This window comes from Urocitellus parryii, chromosome 4, assembly GCF_045843805.1.
Source record: "Urocitellus parryii isolate mUroPar1 chromosome 4, mUroPar1.hap1, whole genome shotgun sequence".
NCBI lineage: Eukaryota > Metazoa > Chordata > Mammalia > Rodentia > Sciuridae > Urocitellus > Urocitellus parryii.
Window position 1 is genome coordinate 22,711,219 of NC_135534.1, and position 22,438 is coordinate 22,733,656.

General features: G+C 59.3%; 2 protein-coding genes across 3 annotated transcripts in view; one reads left to right on the plus strand and one right to left on the minus strand.

The window, feature by feature from the left end:
- Positions 1–1,460: 1,460 nt before the first annotated feature.
- Alx4 (ALX homeobox 4) overlaps positions 1,461–22,438 on the plus strand; it is a 37,433-nt gene continuing 16,455 nt past the window's right edge. Inside the window, exon 1 of the mRNA XM_026399180.2 lies at positions 1,461–1,911. Within this exon, the coding sequence (XP_026254965.1) occupies positions 1,461–1,911 (451 nt within the window). The remainder of the gene's footprint in view (positions 1,912–22,438) is intronic.
- The window catches only part of Ext2 (exostosin glycosyltransferase 2), a 184,466-nt gene continuing 181,495 nt past the window's right edge, over positions 19,468–22,438 (minus strand). Inside the window, exons 14-15 of one of the 2 annotated variants that reach the window (XM_077797465.1) lie at positions 21,637–21,773; positions 19,468–19,814 (exon numbers count right to left, since the gene is read on the minus strand). In XM_077797465.1, the coding sequence (XP_077653591.1) occupies positions 21,662–21,773 (112 nt within the window). In that variant the 3' untranslated portion in view covers positions 19,468–19,814; positions 21,637–21,661. Of the gene's footprint in view, positions 19,815–21,515; positions 21,774–22,438 lie in introns of those variants that run through there. The other variant, XM_077797464.1, reaches the window with a different exon arrangement.

Genomic DNA, 22,438 nt, shown 5'->3' on the forward strand with positions numbered 1-22,438 from the left:
CTCTCTTGAGGTCCCTCTCCCATCCAGGGATCTCCCTTGCAGTTTAGGAACCCCTGGTTTCCTTCCATTTGAACGGGAGTTCTGTTCATCTCTTTGGGGCTCGGCTGTCAGCATAGGGGGCAGGACTAACTTCTGCATCGGTTTCAAGATAGGTGCTGCTACTTCTCACTGTGTGACCCTTGCTGGTGACCTCTCTGAACCTCAGCTGGCCTATTGGAAAACCGGGGACCCCAGGCTCTATCACTCACATTTGTGGTGAGGTGCGATCCATGATGAGCCACATGGAAGGAAGGGTCTCTGCGAGTTCTTTTCCCTGGGTGTGTGCAGGCTCTGGGACGAGCTGGTAGGAAAACCACAACCCACCAAATCCAAGCCCGAAGCTTCACAACGGAGGATGAAGAGACCACCTGCCCCTCAGCCCCAGTGATGGGACAACAGTTGGGCAAAGCCAGCAGGTCTCCAGAATCCTTATTATCATCAACTCAGACCGCCAGAAACCTCGGCTGGGCACCCACAGAGGTGATGGCCCCAGGGAAGGAAGAGGAGAGCGCGGCGCTAAAGCTTCTGAAGCAGGCCAGGCCGAGGGTCCCTCCAGTGGTTGATTGAGCACAGACCCTGCAGCACCCGCCAGCGCCTTCACAAGGCAGGAGAATGGTTAGGAGCGAGTGCAGGGTGCCCAGGAGTGTGTCAACCTTGTAGGGAAACCAGAGTGTGGAGGCAGGATGGAAACCTAGGAAGAGGTACCAGCAGCCTGTTGGCAGCTGTGTGCCAAGTTGGAGCCAAGGGTCCAAACCACTCTTGCACTCACTCGCAGGCCAGCGGCTGCCCCTCTGATTGTGAATGTCAAAATTCATTAGTTTTTTTTTAAAACCTGTCACCAAAATTTGCATTCCCCCATTCTTGGCAGAGACGGGAAGGTAACGGATCCCCAGGGCTCCCATGATGAACTGCGAATTGGCACCTTGTCCTCCCATCCCAGCCTAAAATCCGAAAGCCCTAGGGCGCCTCCGGCTTGGTTCCCACTAGAGAATTAGCAGCATCTTCACAAAAGAGGAACGAAGGGGGCCGAGCGGGTGGTAGGAGAATAGGGAGCGAGGAGGAGGGGAAGAAGGAGGGGAGCAGGAAGGAGCAAGTCAGGAAAAAAAAATCACTTTTTTTTTTCTGCCTCAAAAACCTTAAGAGGGTTTGGGAGATCTGGTCAACTTTCCGAAACATCTGAATCTTTTTACAGCTCTCCGTTCTTTCCCTGGGCCAGCTGTGGTGAGGGAGAAAGGAGAGAGAGAGAGAGAGAGAGAGAGAGAGAGAGAGAGGCGTGGAGGGGGAGGAGGGAGACAGCGAGCAGGCCGGGCGCGGAGTGCACAGCCACCGCCTCCTCGCCTCTCCAAACTCCCGGCCAAGGCGCGCGGTGGCGTCCTCGCGCCCTCGCCGGCGCCCCCGCCCGTCGCCCGCGCAAGCCAGGCATGAATGCTGAGACTTGCGTCTCTTACTGCGAGTCGCCGGCCGCTGCCATGGACGCCTACTACAGCCCGGTGTCGCAGAACCGGGAGGGCTCGTCGCCTTTTAGGGGATTCCCCGGCGGCGATAAGTTCGGCACAACTTTCCTGTCGGCCGCTGCTAAAGGGCAGGGATTTGGGGACGCCAAGAACCGGGCCCGCTACGGCGCCGGGCAGCAGGACCTGGCGGCACCCCTGGAGAGTGGCGCCGGGGCGCGGGGCTCCTTTAACAAGTTCCAGCCTCAGCCTCCGACCCCGCAGCCCCAGCCGCCCGCGCAGCCGCCCCAGCCGCAGCCGCCCGCGCAGCAGCCGCATCTTTATTTGCAGCGAGGCGCCTGCAAGACACCCCCGGACGGCAGCCTCAAACTTCAGGAAGGCAGCAGCGGCCACAACGCGGCCTTGCAGGTCCCCTGCTACGGTGAGTGCACACGCCGGTCACCTGGGGCTGGGGCCCGGGGGTCCTTGCTTCGCCACCCCCGAAATCCACGTAGCTTGCGGAAGGCAGAAGTTTGCGGGCCGCGGAGGCGCGGGCGCGGGCGAGAGGTGGGTGATTCTGGGTTGGAAAATGAGGATCGACCGCATCGAGGGGGCCGCGGGATCGGTTCTGCCTCCTGGGTACCCCCGGCCTAGGTCGCGCAGCGCTTTGATTATTATTAAACTCGCCCGGGGGTTGGTTTTTCCCGGTCTCTCCGCCGGTTCCCAAACCGCTCGTGGTGCGCTGCCGGCGGGGCCGGATCGGAAGCGGATTGCTTCGTCCTGGCCCAAGGCGCGCGGCTGGAAGGAATCGCGGCGCAGCGCTCGGGTCCGGGGCTCCTGGGCTGCGGAGGTCCCGCTCCTCGCCAGCTCGGGGCTCCTCGCGCGGCGCCGCAGGTAAGAGAGTGGCAGGTGCGGGGGGCCTGCGGGGAGCCGGAGCGCCGTCGGCCGAGGGCGCACTGGAAGCCGCCGCACAGCATCGCCACGTGAGAGCGGATCCAGAGACTGTGGGATCCCAGAAAACCCGAGCCCGGGTCGGGAGCGCTGCTCGCAGCGAGGACGGCGGTGGGCAAGAGTTCTTGGGCGCTTCTCCCTCGGCGATCTTTGGAGGCGGCTGGGCTCGAAACAATGGTTTAGGATGGACCCGGCGGGAAGGCAGGAAGCCACGGAGCCCCAGATGGTGTAGGACTGTGGGAAGAGGGAAGAATCTAGGTCCTGGTGTAGGCCCGCAAGGAACCCCCGGGGAGCTGGCCTAAATGACCTCTAAGCCCCCTTGAACAGCCGCGTCAGGAGGCAGGCCTGGGCCCCCAGAGCACAGCCACCAGGGCCCGGGAGAGAGCCGTTCAGGGGCTTGGAAACCAGAACAGTCCGAGAGCCTGGGCCTTGTCTTCCTCCGCAGAATAGGGATGGGGGACCCCCAAACTAGAAGGAAGAGAAACTGAAGGGAGGAGGTGCCTTCTTCAGAGTACACCACCACCTCCACCACCACCGGCCTGGCCTTGGCCTTTCAGCAGGCCCCTGTGTAGAGGAGCTGATCCTTGACTGGGCAATGAATTTGGCTGCCCTAGTCCAGGCGGGTTGTAGAGGCACTAGGCCTGGGGACAGAGGTGGGACAGGGAGGCCTTGGTGACCAGAATAACCTTAGGAAAACAGCCCAAGGCCAACACTTTCTCATATGCAAACTTGCTATCTCCCAGGCTGAGAACAAGCTCCCAGGTGGGCATGGACACACAGATGTTCCCATAGTCATACACAGGTCTACACTGGCATTCTACACACACACACACACACACACACACACACACACACTTCTTTATGGGTCCTCACACTCATGTGGCCTCAAACAAACCACACACTCCCAAACCCACAGGGCAGGACTAAGCAGATTTAGAAAGATCTGGTAGCCTTTCCCCACTTCCTCTGCCTTTCCTTTCCACCTCTGAGATCAGGCACTGAGCTCCCAGCCACCCACAGGCCAAGGGCACTCCTGGCCTTGTCCAACAGGCACCTGCCTGCCTGCCCCAGGGGCCCAGGTCCTGTCAGCGGAACCGTTAAGTGAAGCAGGTCCCAGAGGGGATCCGTGGAGGCTCACTGTGCAGAGCCAGGGGACTCACAGGGCTCCTCTCTGGGCACTTGCTTTTCCATATTTGAAAGAAACTCACCAAGGAGACCTCTGAGGGGGCCAAGATATTGGGCAAGAGAAGAGCTCAGCAACTCCCAAACTCCCGGTGAGAAGGTACCAGAGGTTCTAGAAAGAAAGGGGAGAGGGCTCTGTGCCTCTCGGTGACCTTCTGGGTCCCCCTTGCCAGGCTGGCCCTTCTACCTGCATTAGGCATGGGGGCTGAGGGAAAGGGCCCGCCATTTGCCCTGGGACTGCCCCTGACCACAGTGTGACCTGAGAGCAAGTAACTCCACCAAACCCCCCTTTCCTTGTCAGTACCATGGGGCAGTAATAGAAAAGGCTTCCTGGGTCACAAGCGGTCCCTCTGGGAGCCCCCTCCTGCATTCCCCGGGGTCTCTGTGCTATTTGGAGTGCCCAGTTCTGAGGAGAGAGCAAGCCCCCGCCGACTGCTCTAGCAAAGTAGTAAACTACAGATTGGAAGGAAAGACAGCACCAACCCCTGTAGGCCCCCAGGCCCCTGCTACCTAAGATGGAGGCACAGTGCAGGCCACCCAGCCAACTCTGTCCCCCCACCCCCAACACCCCACTTAACAACTGAGTTTCTCTGACCAGGAGGTTTCTCATCTTTTGTAGGAAAGGGATTAGGCACGTTGTGTGGAAGGAGGGGAAACTGAGGTGTTAACGGCAGAGCTCTGCCCTTCACAGAGGTAGCAAGGAGAAGGGTCTCCAATCTGCCACCACGCAGGGAAACGGAGGCACACATGGACACCCGTCCTCTATCACGGTTATGAAAGTGTTCTCAAAAGCGGGGAATGAAGTTCAAGGGAAAAAAAAATCCTGAGATGTTCCCAGGAGCTTGGGAAAGGGCCTGGAAACAGCCTTGGCATTAGGCCTGGTCCTGCTGATCCGGTTCCCCAGCACGGACTGCTGAGAACCCCAAGCTCTCCCGGTTCTGGGGGTCGGTCTCCAGAGCAGTTCCAGTTAAAGGGGAGACTCCGAAACCTCCGCTTCAGGTACAGTTGCCCGCATTCAGGGCACTCCGCGAGGGCGCCGGGGCCTGGAAGCTGCACCCGGGCGCAGGCGAGAGAGTGCAGGGCCCGGAAGTCTCCGTGGCCGGCCCGGGCTGCTCGGAGTGGTCTACCGAGGAGGTGACAGAAGCCCTGCCGATATCAGGGTCCCTACGCCGTCTTCAACCTCGGTTTCTCCGTCAGTTCTAAAAGGGCCATGATCAAGGGGGCTCTGCACTTTGCTCCGAGTGCAGGACATTCGCGTTTTTACGAAAGAGCCCCAGCGTCCTCGCGTGCGGCACCGCCGACCTCGTCAGGCGCCCTGATGGCGCTTCGGCCTCGCCGAGTCCGGTCCCACTCTGGGGGGGGGCTGCGTGAGCCCCGGGAGACGGGCCAGAGTAGAGATGAGACGATTCTCCGCTGCGTGGAGAGCCTCCTTGTCCCCGGGACGGGACCTCGGGGCGCCTGGTTCCCAAACCCTTGGCTGGACTCGCGGAGCCTCCGCCGGCGTGGCAGGCCTTGCCGGTGCGTCCGGGACGCGGGGAGCTGCCGTGCCACCTCCTTCTCTTTCGCTTTCGGTTCGGTGCACGCAGGTTTTCGTTGCGAGCAAATTGCTCCCTCCACACCCACCGGTCCCCGAAGACAGAGCCCTCAGCGCCGAGGTGCGGGGAGGCAGCGGCCGGGCCGAGCCCTGGGGCGCCGCCGAGGGGCGCGTCCTGAGTTTTCGAATTAGATGCAGTGTTTAAATGCGTTTAGATGCGGGGAGTATGGATGATACGATCCACGCACCACGAAATGTGTGAACTCCGATGGGGTCGTACTGAATTTAGCCAAGAACCGGGATTTTTTTTGTATCTGAGAAATCCAAAAGCTACTGGGAGAAACCAGGAGGGCAAAAAGCAAAAGGAGCGGCCCGTGATTGTGCAAAGCGCTGGAGAAAACTGATCCCGAGGGCAGCGACCCCCGGGCGGCTTTTAGGGAGAAGGAGGGGAAGGAAGATGCTTTTAATTTTTACTTTGTTAATTTCCATAGCCACCAGCCTGCACAAACAACCCCGCCTCAACACACGGGCTTTTAACCAGGCAGACGGAAGGCTGGGATTAAAAGTCTAGCATCCTTTTAAATCATCGACCTGCACAATTTCTTCTTTATTATAATTTACGTTTAGCGAAGCACAAGCGCTTGCCTGGAAAGTCTGAAGAATTCTCAGGGACATGGACATCCGTGTCACTACCACGTGGATCCAGATGAGAAGCATTGAGTGTTAGATACGTGCACAAAACGCAGGTTAAGAAGAACTCCGGAGGTTCTTCGGAGCGTCGGGAGCTGATCTTGTTCCTTGTGACAGTGTTCCTGGAGTAGGGTGACCTGGTACGCCGGGTCGTTTGCGCAGTTGAGTCCAATTCGAGGTTACAACGGCGAACTTCCGTCCTTCTCCAGGACCCCGGCGGGGCTGCCCGGCTGTCCCGAACCCCGAGCCGGCAATCGCCGTTGCAGCTCGAGCCGCGGTGGGAAAACAAGTTATAACGTCACACGTAAAATCTGGCCGAGGTCCCCAAGGACTTCGCTTTGGAGGGGCAGCCGGGCGCACTCACCTTTACCCGGCCTCAGCCCCTTTCCTCTCCGAGCTTTGCGCGCGCGCCTTTGTTTCGTTGGCAAGTTGATACGAAATGGAAACGCATCTGCGGCTGCGGGATGCCGCGTTTGTCCGAGGTTCTGGCTTCTTCGCCCCGAGGCAGCCGGCAGGGAGAGGAGGGTAGAGCTGCCTGAAGCCGCCGCTGCTCCGCGGGGAGGGGACCCGGAGACCGGAGGCCGCGCTCTAGCCGTGAGCCTCTCTCCGCTCCGCTAGGCGAGAACCGAGGCGCGAGCGCTGAGAGAAGACCGAGCGCTTGCAAGGACAGAGCCCTCTGCCTCCCAGCTTCAGTGTCCCCCGAAAAGCCCTGGCTCCGGAAGGCGAACAGAGGCCCGGACTCCGTTTTGGGTGGGGCGGTGAGAGCGCCAGCCCGGGTCTGGACGTCGGGTCCGGACGTCGCCTGCCCGGCGCCACCTGGCCACGTGCGCCTGCAGCAGCGGGGTTCTCCAGACACCTCTAGGTAACTTTGCGCTCCCCACATTGAGCAGAGAAAGAGGGTCATCAGATTAGGAAATCACAGCCGCTGGCACCCAACTAAGTGAAGATACGGTCCTGGGAATCCAGAGCGGAGGCCAGTGGTGCCCCCTTGCTTAGGCGCTGTGGGCCATCGCCAAGGCCCCGCTAGACAAGTAAAAGGTACTTTTCCAAACAGGGCCCTTTGAGGGGAAAGGAGGAGACACCCCACCCCAGCTGCAAGCCCCCATATCTGAGGTTTCTTCTTTGAGATGAGAGATACTCCTGGCCTCGGGGGTCTCCCTTCCAGAGATGCGACCCGGGGCACCTCTCAGCCCCATTTGAGATGCTCCGTTCACCCAGTAGAGGGGTGGACTTGCTTGGGGACAGCTGTGGCATCCCTAGATAGGCTAACAACAATTCAGTGGTGCTATAGAAACCTTCATGGTGTGCAGGAAGGTGTTGAGGGACCCCAGTCACTTCCGATTCATCCTCCCTGTTTCCAGTGCATTCTGTCACCTTAGCAAGGACCATCCTCTCCACCCCACCCCCCTCCAGCCAGCACCAAGGACGAGAGTGGCAGAGGAGCTGGGGCTGGGCTCAGAGGGAAAGAATCCCGCCCAGAGAGGCTCTGGGGAAAGGGTGGCTTGTGGGAGGGGGGACGGCTGTGCTGGGTGACCGCGGCTGCAGTTTCTGATTCCAGGGACAGCTGGCAGGGTCACCGCCCAGCTCCGTGGCGCCTGGGGTAAGCTGCTGATGGGGAGTTCTCTGGGAGATAGGGTCTCATCTGGATAAGAGGCGCCACTGCCTGACAAGGTACCTGCCTCTGCTGAAACCACGCTGGTACCAACCTTGGTACCAACCTTGGTACCGAAAGGCTGCCTGTGCCGGGCACCAGGGTGCCAGCTTGAGAGAGAGAGGAGCCTGTGGTCCGTGGACCCGTAAAGCGCATTCTCTTGGAGAAGATTCTCCCCCTGAGCTGGTGGGTGGCCTCAGAGCGTGGGTGTCACCACAAGCACTTCCTAGAGAATTGGACCTCGGACCTCAGGTCAGGGTGAACAGGGCGGTGGAGGGTTTGGGCTGAAGTTCCACTTGCCACCAGGGCGGAGCAGGAGCACAGTGCCTCAGCTGTGAGAGTTGTGGGTCTCAGCTCTCCCGGTCCCTGTGTCCTGCACGGCCTTGGAGAAGTCCGCTGGGCTTCCCGCTCTGAGTTTTAGCTCTAGGGAATTCTGGAATTCTGGGGGTGGCAGAAGAGTCTTCTCTAGAAGCAGAAGGGGTCCAAGTGGGCAGGGGTCCCAGGACCCAGAGTGGGACTGGAAGTCCTGGCGGATGGTGTTGAGGGCAGGCTCACCCTCAGGACTGGAGTGTAAGCGTGGAGAGGCGTGAGGCACCTGTGTTCTCATGCTCACATGACTCAAGCCGGGGCTCTGGTCCTGGCTCTCAGGGCAGAGACCTGCTTCCTATCTTCCTTTCTGTACCTTCCCTATCTTCATGTTCACTGAGCACCTACTATAGGCAGACCTTCTCTTCCATGAACAAACAGAAGGCTGTCCCCTGTGCTAGAGCTGGTGTCCTCCTTGGTGTATACAGTAGAGCTTATCAAATGCTCAATGGCTGAAAGGATGAATGAAGACCTGGGGTTTCATTTGGAGTCTATGAGTGGACACACTAATTCATGGGCACTCCTGTGTGAAAGAGGTACTGTGTCCCCAGTGCCCTGTCCCTAGTCTGTGTGCTCCAGGACATGAGCTTCATACCTGGTGAGCACCTGTGTGTGGCCCTAAAGGCCTCCCAGTGCCAATGTGACACAGCCCACCTCCAAAGTTGCTCCCAGGGAGCCGGTGACACTAGGAGCTGGTTGTGGCTCAGAGGGGCAGCTGACTCAGTGAACGGCCTGTCCCCAGCAAGACCAGTGTCCTCCTAAGGCCCACAGCTATGGTCCATCCAGCCACCTGCCCTGCAGAGAGGCTGCCACCACCTCCCCACTCTGGTGGGTGCCAACTGTCCTTTGTGGTTCATTGGAAGAAACACCACTGCAGACCCCATTTAGTGGATGAGCAAACTGAGGCCCAAGGAGATAGGGAGCCCCACAGCCAGGTTAGTGGAGTCCCTGCCAAGTTCTCCTCCTGCTGGTGGGTGGGGAGGCTGGAGGGGTTGGGGACATCTGGTCCCTTTCCTCACTGCAGCCTCCAGAAGGGCCACACTCTCAGAAGTGAGTCAGACACAGGGCCAGCTCCTGGGGAATAGGGGAGCCATGGGAGAGAGAGGCCCCGGGGGTTCCTGGTGGGTTTGCAGGGACCATCCCACGTGCCAGCCTGCCACCGTGGGACCTGGGACCGCCGCTCTCTGCCCTTGGTCTGCTTTCCTCTGAGAGCCTGGACGCAGAGCAGGGGGTGCCTGAGGCGGTGGACTGGCTTCCTCCTTTCCCCGAAGCTGTCTGCCTGCTGCTGGGGATCTCGGTGGCACCCAGGAACCCGGCACCCCAACCTGCTCACACGATAGCCCCGGTGTCATGCTGGGGGACTCCCACTCAATGTTGGAAGAGACAAGGGTCCTGTGCTGGCCAGAACGTCCTGTTTCACAGGCCGGGGACCAAGAAGCCTGATTCCACTTACTCATGGCTCACCCAACTTGGCCTGTCCCTGTGCCAAGCCTTGTGGGGGATTCTGAGAAGCGCTGGACACGGCCTGTGCTCAAGGTCCAAGGGCAGAGACAGACAAGTGACCTCACACCCCCTGCCCAGGGGTGGGGCGTGGGATGGAGGAAGCCCCCAGCGCAGTCCAGCAGCGGGGGTCGGCCCCCGCCGTGCAGCACAGGGCAGGCCAGGGGCCAGGGTTTTCCGGCTCATTAGAAACCACCTCCCACCCCCTAGCCCAGATTTTCAGGTAGGGGACCGTCCCCCAGTAGGAGAGGGCTCTGGAGTGAAAGGAAGCTGGGCGGTCGCCCAGAGCCCTGTCCCCCTCCTCTCCTCTCCTCTCCCCACCCTTCCTCTGCAGATCTGGGTGCAAGTCTTGATTTTTCCGAGCAATAGCCGCCTGCCTTTAGCACAGCCACTGCTTACCTCTCTAGGGACACACAGTGTCCTCATTTGCCTGGGGGATTGTTTGAGCCTGTCCTGCCTATGAGGGAGGAGTGTGAGAGGGCGTGAGCACGGGGTGAGGTCTCCCGTGTGCCCAGAGGTGGGGAACACCCTGCCGGCCAAGCTCTCTGCTCCCCACCCATGTGCTCCCTTTGAGGGTGTTGGGTATTGCAAATGGCGGTGGGGGCTTCTGGTCAGGTTTTATCTATTTATTTTATTTGTGTGTGTGTGTGTGCGCGTGCTTGCGCCGGGGATCCCATGCAGGGCCTTCCTGTGCTAGGCAAGTGCTGTACCACTGAGCCACGCCCCAGCCCCTGATCAGGTTACAGTGAGGGTGGGGACCCTGGGGCCCTCCAGGTGTGTGAGCCTTCCTGAGGTCCAGGGCTCCCCCTGGCCCTGGTTTGGGCCCCTGTGTGCCTTCACATCTGGTTCATATCCCAGCTCAGGAAGGGAGCTGACCCTTGGCCAGGGCAGACACATGCACCCGTGTCTGCTGCACAGGTCCCAGGGACTCAACCTCCCCTTCCATGGTACCCCTGAATGACCACCGATGGCCTCTGAGGCCTGGGGTTTCTGTGACATTCCAGGCCTGAGCCCAAGGAGCTAAGGGAGGTGGATGGATGGGTCCCCAAGATCCTCCAGAGGAGGACCCCTCACTCTGCCCAAGTCACTGTGCCAGGATAAAGAAGTGGCTGGGCCAACCTGCAGGAGGGTAAGGCCTGTGGCCCAGGCCTGGAATCCCAGCTGCTCAGGAGGCTGAGGCAGGAGGATCGTGAGTTCAAGGCCATCCTCACGACTTAGCGAGGTCCTAAGCAACTCAGCGAGACCCTGTCTCTAAATAAAATATTACAAAGGGTTGGGACGTGGCTCGGTGCTTCAGCACCCCATCTCACCTGGCTCCGTGCCTTGGTTTGCCATCTGCAGGGCAGGGACAATCATGGGGTCAGAGGGATTCGGGCTGCTGGGACGGAACTTCTGCTGCTGCTTGACCTTGTGGTGGCCCCAGTCCCCTGAGTGCACCCGCCCGTGTGTCAGGGTTCCCGTGTGCTTTTGCTCCCATCACGACCCCACAGGATGGATCACGTCATCATCTGATTTCACAGATGAAAACTGAGACAGGACGAGTAGCTTTCCCAGGGTGGCCCAGGTAGGAAGGAAGCGGCAAGTTCTCGTGTCCAAAGATTCCAGAAGCCTAAAAGGACCATTTTTTTAGGATGATCCTAATTAGACTTGGAGGTCACCCCAATCCTATCCCAGATGATCTGAAGATGAAAGATGGGGGTCTTTCAAACCTGACCCCCATCACACCTGGGGGACACTCTGGGGATGCGGCTCAAGGGCAGACCCGACACGCAGGAGGTTGTAGCTCTCGACTTGGTTCTGACCTGGGGTGGCTGCTTCACCTGTGCCAGGTGAGAGCGGGTGCCGGACTCGGCACAGGGCCAGCATGAGGGCTTCCGCATGAACCTCTGGTCGGGGTCGGTGACCCTGAGGAACGGCTGTGGGGAAACCGGAGAGCAGCGGCTGGGGGGCTGTGTCCGTCATGTTCCGACCCTTTCCCCAGGGCTGGAGCAGGGCCTGTGGGCTCAAGCCATGCTGAGTGGTGGTGGATGGACGGACGGACTGAGCGTCGGGGATCACTGTGGATCTTCCCTCCCCCTTTCTTTAAGTGGAGATCTGGTGACAACCGACTTGCAGTCAGTCCTCTTGTACCTGGTGGAGAATGATGAATTCCCATGGGGACCCTGTGGCGTGGGGACAGGAGGTCTGGGGCGGCCCTGTGTTGCCCAGGCCTTGGTGCTTTCCCACCCTGGCACTGGGAGAGCACCTCCTTCCCTGGACTCCCCTCGTCTCACCTCGGAAGCCACAGGCCTGGTACCCAGTGACCACAACCCCCCGGGCCAGCTGCGGCCAGGTGGGCTCTCCCCCAGATGCACTGGCCCCGTGTCTTCATGTCTTGCCTGTGGCCAGTTTCAGCTCCTTCCTGGCGGCAGCCCATCCAGAGCCCCTGTTGCCTCCTGCTGTAGTCTGCAGGGCCATCTGAGAAGTGCTGAGTCCCCCTCTGCTCTTGCCCCCGCCCTGGGATTCTGAGACTCCCCATAAGGAATGCCACCAGGTGCTCTGCAGCCACAGCCCCCGCCCCACCCGTTCCTAGCTGGGCCCCCCTGCTCCAGGGGGCCCTCCCTAGCACCCTCCCTCTCTCCCCACCCCCGCCCCAGCACTGGCAGCTGTGGGCACCTGAGCACCAGGGGTCCCTTGAGTTCCCAGCAGGACCTGCCATGGGAACTGCGTCCCCTTCCGCAGACCCAGCCGAGGCTCAGAGGAGCTGATACGGGGCACACGTCCAGGAGGGGCTCCCTGCGGGCTCCCTGGGCGTGACACCCCACCCAGCACTTGAAACTGCAGGACCTTGACCTTGGCCGGGTTTCTGGCCCTCTCAGTGACAGGCCCCTCACTGCAGATGGAGAGCGATGGGGCTGTCCCCTGCAGGGCTGAGGGAGGGTGACACCAGAGGAAGCCACTGACACCTTGAGACCTGAGCCAGCATGCGGTCAGCCCTCGGGGTGGCAGCCACTGTCACGGTGAGCAGGCCCTGGGGGATGGCGTGCACAGAGACAGAGGTGGCTGCCACCTCCTCACCAGTGAGCGGTTGGCACCAGCAGGGCTGTGGGAGGCACCTGGGAGAGGCCTCCGTCTGCCCACAGGCCCGCAGCCCCGTGCTCGGTCGCCATGAGCCTGGTGGGTGGGACTCCGCGGAGGGCAGCCAGTGGCCTGCAGCGTCCTGAGCAAAGCCACTCAGAGTGGGCCTGGGAGGTCATCAGTTTAAGGAGCCAGAAATGGCCCTCTGGACAGAACACCAAGCAAAGGAAGGAAGGAACAGGGACCAAGCGTGCAGAGTAGGCCAGCAACGCAGCCACCAGCTGGCCGGGACTGGAGGAGTGGCCAGGGCTTGGCACACCTGCTGAGGGGGTCAGCCTGTGCAGGAACTGAGAGGGCAGGAGAGGCAAGGCCCTGCCCGGTGCCTGGTCACTGCTGCTCAGAATGGCCTTGAGAAACAGATTTAAAATATCTTCATTAGGGATGATTAAAAAAAAAAAAAAAACAACTGTGGTCAGACATTCATGACATAAAATTTGCCATTTTAACACATTTTAAAAATCCATTTATTCATTCTAATTTGTTCTATAGGACAGCAGAATGCGTCAGTTCATGGTACACCTAGAGAGCACCGTTTTCATGTCTCTGGTTGTTCACAAAGTAGAGTGCCGCCATTCGGGTCTTCATACTGTACTTAGGGTGAAGGCGTCCGTCTCGTTCCACCGTCTTTCCCACCCCGCCCCCCTCCCCTCCCTCCCCTTGGTTCTATCCGAAGCTTCCTCCCACGGTCCCCCGACCCGTACCCATGATGGATCAGCATCCTCGTATCAGAGAAAACATTCCGTATCTGGTTTTGGGGACTGGCTTGTGTCACTTAGCATAATGTTCTCCAGCTCCATCCATTTACCTGCAAGTGCCTTTTTTTCTCTCTGTCTTCATGCTCTGCCATTTTAACATTTTAAACACACAATTCAGGGGCATTGAGGACACAGAGACAATGTCATGTAACCGTCATCTCTGTTTCCAGAATTTTTTCATCATCCCCAACCAAAACTGTGTCCACTCAACGGTGTCCACTGTCCCCTCCTGCTCTGCAGCCCCTGGTGACCTCGGCCCTGCTTTCTGTCTCTGATGAGCTCCTTCAGCGCTACCTCCTTGAAGCGGAATCATCCAGCAGTCGTCCTTGGTACCTGGCCACTGCATCTCTTACTGGTCATTTGTGTGACTTAACTGAAGAAATGTCTGATCAAGACCTTCGCCCATTTTTGAAATTGATTGTTTGATTTTTTTTTTTTTGGTTGAGTTGTAGGAATTCTTTGTATATTCTGGGTAGTAATCCCTTATCAGATATGAGGTTTGTGAACATTTTATCTTTTGGGGTAGGCTTCTTTTCTGGGTAGGCTTTCCCCTCTCTGAATTGTGTCCTTTGATTTATACAGAAGTTTTAAATTTGGGTAAAGCCCAGTGTCTCGATGTCCTCCCTTGGTTTCCTGTACTCCTGCTGTCACGGCCAAGGAACCGCTGGTCATGTCCACGTTGTGAAGATTCCCCGCGCGTCCTCTCCCGATAGCTTTGCAGTTTTAAGGCTCAGGCGTCTTTGATCCATTTGAGTTGATTTTTGCACATGGCAGAAGATAAGGATCCAGCTGCGTTCTTCCACATGTGGCTCTCCAGCTTCCCTGTCCTGGTCATCCAGAGAGCAGCAGGGTCGAGGACTCCAGGGTCCGAGCAGGTGGGCCACAGGGGAGGGGACTGCAGAGAAGCAGCTGTCACATGCTCCTCCACCTTAGGGTCCCCCAGCCCAGGTAATTAAACAGGGCCCTGTTGGAGCCTGGCCTCCCAGCCAGGGACCCCACAGGCACAATTTCCAGTGTTCTGGGAAATCACAGAAGTCCTGTTCTGCATGGCCGTCTGCAGCTTTGAGGCTTCCTCTCTGGGAAGCCCTTGCAGCTAAGGCCCTGGAAGCAGATTTCAGCCTGAATAGCCGAGTGGCCTTGGCAAACAGGGAGTTGACCTCTTTGCCTCAGTTTTCTTATCTGTGAAGTGGGGATTAAAATCATATCGACCTTTAGGAACATTGTGGGGCTTGAATAGGCGAAATGGGTGCAGAACTTAGGACAGGGCCTGGCTCAGAGTGGTGACCCCAGGACCGTCCACTGTTCTTTTGGATAAGACTTTTCTGGAACCCGCAGGCTGGCCAGAAACCTTGGTGGGCAGTTCTCACTGACTCAGATGCCAAGGGTGAGAAAGGGAACATAGCATTACTGAACCTACACGAACGCCTGGCAAAGTCTTTTGAAATACAAATGAGCGATGTCCGGTGGAGCCTGCTGTCTGCTGAGCCCAGGGACAGGCAGGACTGGGGAGAGGACGCGGGTCCCCCGGGCCCCTCCCGCCCCTCAGCTCACATCTCCCTGGCTTGCTGCACCCTGTGCCCGTGCACCCTGAGCTGGGCTTTCCTTTCCCCCCTCCCTTGGGAATGTCTGTGCTCTGGGTCCCTTGGATTCAGAGCTTCAGACCTCCAGGTCCCCAGGTGGTGCTCGTCTCTGCAGGAGAATCAGCCAAGTCAGGAGCTCCTGCAGCCCCTGGGGCCCGGCTTCCCCACTTGTCCTGACGGAGCTGCCCCCATGGGCCAGACCCGCATGGGACCCTCCACTCAGAGGTCTTGGGAGACATTGTACCCCCAGTTTACAGATGAAGGAGACGAGGCTCAGCGTGGGCAGAACTCCCCAAGTGTCCTGCTGTGACGTGAACTCAGATCCGCTGGAGCCAAAGGGGCTCTGCCCTCTCCCTGCCTCTGCCCCTTGGGAAGGGTCTGCAGTGCAGCCCAGCAGTGGGCCACAGCACTTCCATCGACCCCTGAGCCATGGCCACGTGTCCCTCTGCCCGACCTGAGCTCCCGCATCCCTGCAGAGCCGTACTCAGAAGCTGGCCAGCCCAGCCCAGGGAGAGGAGGCTGCCGGGGTGAGGAAGGAGGAGCTGCCCGGATGTCTGCTTTCTAGACTAGAGGAAGCTGGCGTGGCCTAGGGGTTGCTTGGCATCCGCCCCTAGGCCGGGGATGAGAGCTGGTTAGAGAAACTTTACCTGACACCTGCCTGATCCTTGCTTCATCCAAGTCCCACAGGATGCAGCCCTTCAGAACCTATGCTACACCAAGTGCATTTTTACTGCTTCAGATTCACTCCCAGAGAAGCCCAACAGGCTGAAAAGAACGGACTTTTCTCACATCCACTGTGGAGGGAACTCATGGTAGAAGCCACCCCTGATGCAATTTAAACAGAGACCGATGGGGATGATTTTGTAACCTGAGAGAGCAGACGTCAGTGAAAGTATGTTAACCAGCTTTCCATACCTATAACAAAATACCTGAGATAATTAACGTACAGAGACAAGAGGTCTATTTGGGCTCGAAGTTTGGGAGGTCTCAGTCCATGATTGATTAGCACCATTGTTTTGGGCCTGGGGTAGGGCAGCACCTCAGGGCAGGAGTACATGGTACAGCAAAACCACTTCCATTGCAAGCCAGCAACCAGACAGAGGAAGGGACACGGGTCCTACAATTCCCTTAGAGAGCACACCTCCAGTGTCTAAGGACCCCCCAACTAGGTCCCACTTCCTGAAGGTTCCACCACCTCCCAGTAGCGCCACCCTGGGGACAAGGCCTTTAACACACGGGCCTGCGGGATATGGACCATCCCAACCACGGCATATACTTCCTCTACGTGATGGGCAGAACCCTCGGCACCCACCTGCTCCAAGTCCAGCTGTGTACACAGAAACGCTAGCCAAAAGCTTAGGTGTAGTCAGCCTTTGGGAGCTTTGGATTCCTGACCATTTCATAATTATCAATGTGGGATTTCTTTGAAAGCAAAAATGAATGGCCTTTTCTGCCCTTACCTTATCAGCTTCAGCAGGTGGAGCCTTGAAACCAACTCAGCTTACCTTCCTGCTTTTTGTCCAAGGGGGAAAAAATCCTCCTTCTGTCCCAGGCTGCAAATGGTTCTTTAGCTTAGAAGGAACATGTTTGAGACAGAAAACCCTGGGTGTCGGTGAGACAGACAAGTCCCTTCCAGGAAGACATGGAACTCCTGCAGCCTGAGAAATCCAGGAACCTGAGACGCACACAGCTCAGCCGGGGGAGGCTGGGAGCTAGACTCTGGGCAAGGTGAGGGGTACAGAGCTTTCCTGCCTTTGGTTAGGGTGCTGTCCAATGGTGGAGGCTGCCAGGATTCCACTGTTGAAAAGTTACTGAAGTATGCAGGAGAGTGGGGCACTCCTGCAATCCCAGCTACTTGGGAGGCTGAGGCAGGAGGATCACAAGCCTGAGGCCAGCCTCAGCAATTCCGTGAGACACTGTTTCAAAAAAAGGGAGGGGAGCTGGGATATAGCTCAGGGGTAGAGCATCTCTGGGTTCAATCCTCAGTATTGTCCCCCCAAAAAAAGTTATTAAAGCCTAGATGACAGAAGAAACTGACATTTGGCATCCGACTCTGACGGTGGTTTGCAGCCTTTGTCATGTAGACGAAGTCCCCTGATTTGGAGGGGACCCCGGGATCTATTTTGGACAGAGGTTGATGGAGCTGGAGAAACTGGAACTGAAGAGCGGCTGTGTGGGGAGGGGCCCAGGGTGGGGGACCCGGCGGGCAGGTGACTCTGCCTTCACTCTTCCTGCCAGCCCAACTTGTCCCCAGATGACAGTCACACAGGTCCCTGAGGCGCCTCTTGACGGGAAGCTGACCGGGGGTGGGCGTCCAGGCCCTCTGCTTCACTCACCCCGTGGCCACCCGGGAAGTTCCCAGCCTCACTCCTCAGGTGGTCACCTGCCGCAGGACGCCCCGTGGTGGCAGAGCCACATGGTGGCGTGGGAGCAGCCCGAGTCATCTCCCTGGTCTGCCCACCTCCTCGATGGGGGGTCTCCCAGCTCCCGGTCCTGTGTGAAGCGCAGACTGAGCAGAGCGGGGACGGCGCCCCCCACAGCGGCCTCCCCACCTGGGGACATCCTGGGGAACACAGCCCCCAGCCCGAGGCTGGGCCTGGCTCCCTGCTCTGCTCTGCCCGCTGCGTCCAGCCACTGTCTGCTGACCGAGGCCGGTGTTGAAGGGAGTGCCGTGTCCCTGAGCTCTGTCCCCACCGCCTGGCTGCCCGCCTGTGGTGTGGGAGTGACAGGGGAAGGACAGGAGCCAGCCAGGGGCAGAGCCAGGCCCACCCAGGCCCTCCCGCTCCCCACGCTGCCCAGCCTTCAGCTCACCTTGACCAGGACGCCAGGCCCTCTGTCCCACCTGACCTGGGACGGAAAGTGACATCCCAGTGTCCCCAAGAGGTGCCGGGATGCAGGCTCTTTTCCTGTCAGGGGCAACTCGGGTCGGATTAGGGGAGGGATGCTCAGGGCCCTGCTCTGGGTCCCCAGTCGGGTGGCAGGGGAGGGGACCATGGACACGCAGGCCGTAAGGCTGGAGGGGGACACGGGGGTTCAGTCCCAGTCCTGCCCCTGCCAGGCTGTGGGACCGTGGGGTCCTGTCCTGCCTGGAGGGGGAGGAGGTGGCCCAGGGTGTCCCTAAGCTTAGGGGCGGGGCTGACCGTTGGGGTGACAGGACAGTGCGGGAGGCTTTCTTGGCTTCTTGGGTGGTGGCCCGGCCAGCGTCCCTCCCTGTAGGTGCCGGGTCCTTGTCCAGCCACACAAGCTGGAGACAGAGCTCGTGTCTCAAGACCAGGGCCACCCTGAGCCATGGGGAGCTGGGAAAGGTCCCACTGTCCCAGAACAGCAGCTAGCAGGGTGGACAGTCCCCTGCGGGGACCAGACCTGCCCACCCACAGCTCCGGAAGGTGACCTCCGCGTCTGTCCTTGGGGCTTCTCCTGGGGACCCTGGAGCTCAGTCAGCATCCATTCCCTGAGAGGGACATTGTTCCTGTGGCTCCACTGTGTCCCCTGGGACAGGGGGGAGTCTCCCTTGGTCCCTCCAAGGGCTGTGAAAGAGGTCACTCCACCCCTGGAGAGCCGGGGGCAGAACAGGTTCAGATCCCAGCCCCTGCAGGGAGAGTCGCTCTGGAGCACGGCCGTGGGTTCTCCATTGAGGATTGGGGGTGAACCCTACTGGCCTCATGGGCCTGTGGGGGCCAAATAATACGGAGGGAGGATGGGCACACGTTCCCAGGACGACATTGTTATTGTCACCGGCTCTGGCTGGAGGGAAGGCCCCTCCCCAGCCCAGCCGTGGCCTCACTGGTCACCCTGGACTGCACCGTCTGGGGCTGGGCGTGGTGTATTCTTTTACCAGCAAAAGCCACAAGCCTTGCCAGGTCTCCTCGGTGGCTTTGTTTGGGTTCCAGCTTTGAGCTCAGGGGCACCTGGTCACTGAGCCCCATCCCCAACCCCGTTTGTATTTTATTTGGAGACAGAGTCTCGCTGAGTTGCTGAGGCTGGCTTTGAACTCACCATCCTCCAGCCGCCACCTCCTGAGCTGCTGGATTGAGGGGCGTGGGCCACCGTGCAGGGGTCCTCCTTGGTTTTGACACTGAGGACAAGAGCCTCTTCTGACGTTTTCCACCAGAATCGGCCACCTGCGCATCCTGTGCCCTGGGTCCAGGGGGGCACTGCGCTCCTGCCCCTGGGACCCCAAGCACTTGACAGTGCTGGTTACACCTCTGTGTCCTCCACCAGGCCACGGCTCCTAGGGGGACCTTGGAGAGTGACTAAATGAAGCAGGGCCCAGGGTGGGAGAGGAATTCTGGGCACGATGAGGACGGAGCAGGCCGTGGGCGCCTGGGCAGGCTGAGCCCCGAGGCCCCGCTCCAGCACTTGATGGGGTACGAGGACACTTGCCTCGTTCTGACAAGTCAGAAGAACTGAAATGACAGGGGACTCAAAAATCAAAGGACATTTTTACTTTTAAGTTCCGCCAGCCGCTTGGCCCTGGCTAACAAGCCGCTGCGGTCGCCAGGTCTGAGCCCCACGGAGGGGACGCTTGCAAGCGAGGGCTTTGCGAGGGCCAGGGGCGCAGGTGTGCCCAGAGCAGGCCTCAGGGTTGGGGTTCCGCCTGCAAGGGGTGGCCCTGCACGTGTGGCCCTGTGCGACGTGGCCCTGTGCGCGGTGGCCCAGCCAGCCCTTGAGCACAAGGCCTGGCTCACAAAGGCTCACAAAGGCTGTTTAAAAACTCTCTACTTTGATCTGATTTCACTTTGGGAAAAGTCATAAGTTGAGTCCAACAAGCCCCAGGAGCCCCTCCAGCCGATTCCCCACGTGGTGACGTCTCTCCGCGTTTGCGCTCCCTCCACCTCGCGGCCTCTCTGGGGGCGAATGTTCGCGTGTGTGGACGAGTGTGTCTGCACCCGGGGAGGAGCTGTTTTTCTGAACGGCTGAAGACTCAGTGGCAGACACACCATGGCCAAGAGCTCAAAGGTGCAGTCTGTCGCCTGAGGGTGTTGGTCCTACAACAGGACACGGCTGTGGGCTGGGGTCCTGTGGTCAAGGACATGGGTCTCACACCAGGGCCACCGTGAAGATGGGACAGGTGGGGCCCATCCAGAGGGAGCCGAGAGGAGCTGAGAGGTTCCTCCTGACTCTCCTCCCTTCCTCCTGGCCCCTGTCCCTGTCTGCCTGACCCAGGGCCATCAGGGCGCCCACCCAGGAGGCTCCAAGGGGAGTGCTCCAGGCCGAGGTTCGAATCTCAGCTCTGCCTCCGACCAAGAGCTCATTCCTGGACTGGCCACTGACCTCCTCTGGGCTCAGTCTCCGGGGCTGTGAAATGGGAGTGTCTTACACGGGTGACGGACACAGCAGTAGGTGATGGACACCGTGACCTGGTGGACACCCTGGGACCTTGGAAGCAAAGGCTCAACTTCTGGGTCTCTGGGAAGGCCCCTCCACTCTCTGGACCAGGAGGAACCCCCCCCCCCCATGTAGGAGGAACCCCCGGAACTTCCGTCTGAGGGAGGGGCGCCAGACGAGGGGCGGTGGCACCTGCCTCTACTGAGGTGTCTCAGCAGAACCCTGGGGCCACAAGGAAAGCCACGGGCCACCACAAGGGGGGTGTCTCAGGGAGTGTTTGCATTGCCTGAACACCTACTGTGCGCCAGGGCCGCTGGAGGCCCAGAAGTCCCCAGGGCCTCCAGGAAGCGGTCGTCTCAGGCCAGTCACTCAGCTGACATTGACACTCACCTGAACAACGCGGCCACCCACCCTGAGGGAAGTGTGAGGGTGTGGAAAGGAGCCCTGAGAACCAGGGAGGCAGGGACCTGGAGAGGACCATCAGGGACCTGCCTCCTCTCTCTGGGTCCAGAGGTGTAGAGGGCTGAAGAGCTTCTGGCTGGCACATCCTTCCAGGTGGGACCTGGGTCCCCAACCAGACCTCTAGGACCCTCACCTGGGAACAGGCCCAGGCACCCCCCCCAACACTTTATTAGAACTGCAGTGCCTCCTGGTGGCCACTGTGAGCCACTGCAGCTCTATCTGGCCTGGTGGGGACTTGGGTCCTAGAACCCTAATGCAGGGGCCAGGGAACCAGCCCTGTGGGTGGCAGCCAGGACAGTGCTCCTCCCCAGTTCTGGCTTCCTGCAGCTTGTGCCCCTCCCTAGCCCTTTCTCACCCCCTACTGTTGAACTGAGGAGGAAACAGGCCAAGAGGTGTGCCCAGGGTCACCTCCAGGCCTTCATGTCCTGCCTGTGGCTGGTGGTTCGGGTCCTCTTTCCCCACTCCCATGCAGCAGCCCCCCACAAAGGCACGGGCTGCAGACCGAGGCCCTCCTGGGTCAGTTGGGCAGCCAGAGGCTCTGAGAGGAGAACATCATCCCGTGTCAATGTCAGCCCTGGGGCCCAGGGTCCTCTCCTGTAGGTGCCCTTGCCCCCTTCAGCAGGGCACGAGAGCTGGCCCCGTGCTACCAAGGGCAGAAGGGGACCCAGGGACTGTCCTCCCAGGCAGGCGTGCACCGTCATTTACCCTAATTCTCTGGAGGTGTCCCCAGCACCTGCTCACACCAGGCCCAGGCCCCCAGCCAGCACCAGAGAGCAGGGAGTTCAGTGTCTGGAGGTGAGCCTGGCCTTGGGGTCAGGGAAGAAGCAGGGTGACCCTTGGCACAGGAGAGGAGATACAAAACTAAAAGCTCTCGCCATATTAATAATAAATCAGCCCAGACTAAGGTAAGATCTCACAGTTGCAAACATTTAGAAAACACTGTAAGGCCTGGTATTGGCCCCGAAGAGGGGGACACAGTGTGGGCAGCTGAGGACGTGGGCGCACCTCTGGAGGGTAGTGGGCCTGAGGATGGGCCCATGGCTCAACTCACGAGTTCTGGTTCTTAGAGCTGCTTCTCAGGCGATGTCCAGGACTGAACAGAGATCGACCCCACGGACGTCCGTCACAGGCTTGTTCTGATTTCTCGCGGTCAGAAGAGGACCAGCTCCTATGGTGGAGCCCATGCGGCTGGAGAGATGTACGGGGAACAGGGTTAGCTTACAAAGAACTTTCACTAAAATGTGGTGTGTGTGTGTGTGTGTGTGTGTGTGTGTGTGAGAGAGAGAGAGAGAGAGAGAGAGAGAGAGAGTTTTCTTTTCTTGGCTTGCCTGTGTGTATATGTGTGCGCTACTAGGGACCAAATCTAGGGGCATTTTACCCCCGAGCTACATCCCTATTCCTTTTTATGTTTTGTTTTGGGGCAGGGTCTTGCTAAATTGCTGTGGCTGGCCTCAAACTTATGATCCTCCTGCCTCGGCCTCCCTAGCAGCTGGGATCACAGGTGTGCGCCGTTGTGCCTGGCCTCTCTTGGCTTGTCTTGATTTTTTGAAACTTTCTTGTAGAGCACAGATTGCTACTTGTAGTGGAAACGTAAATTAAAGCCACGAAAGTGAGAGTGAAGGAGAAGGACAGTAGCTAGTCACACACAAGGGGAGAAGGACGTACCTGGCAGGGGGTAGGGGGCTACAGATCCCTGGAGGCCTGAGGCTCCCTGCAGTGTAGGGGGGCGGAGGGGGGGGAGCTGGGGGGAGGCAGGGGGAGGGGAGCTGGGCGGAGGCAGGGGGCCAGTCTCCCCTGCAGGGCCCTGGATGCCGCCTGATTTGTAGGGCTGACAATTTTAGGAAAAAGCAAAC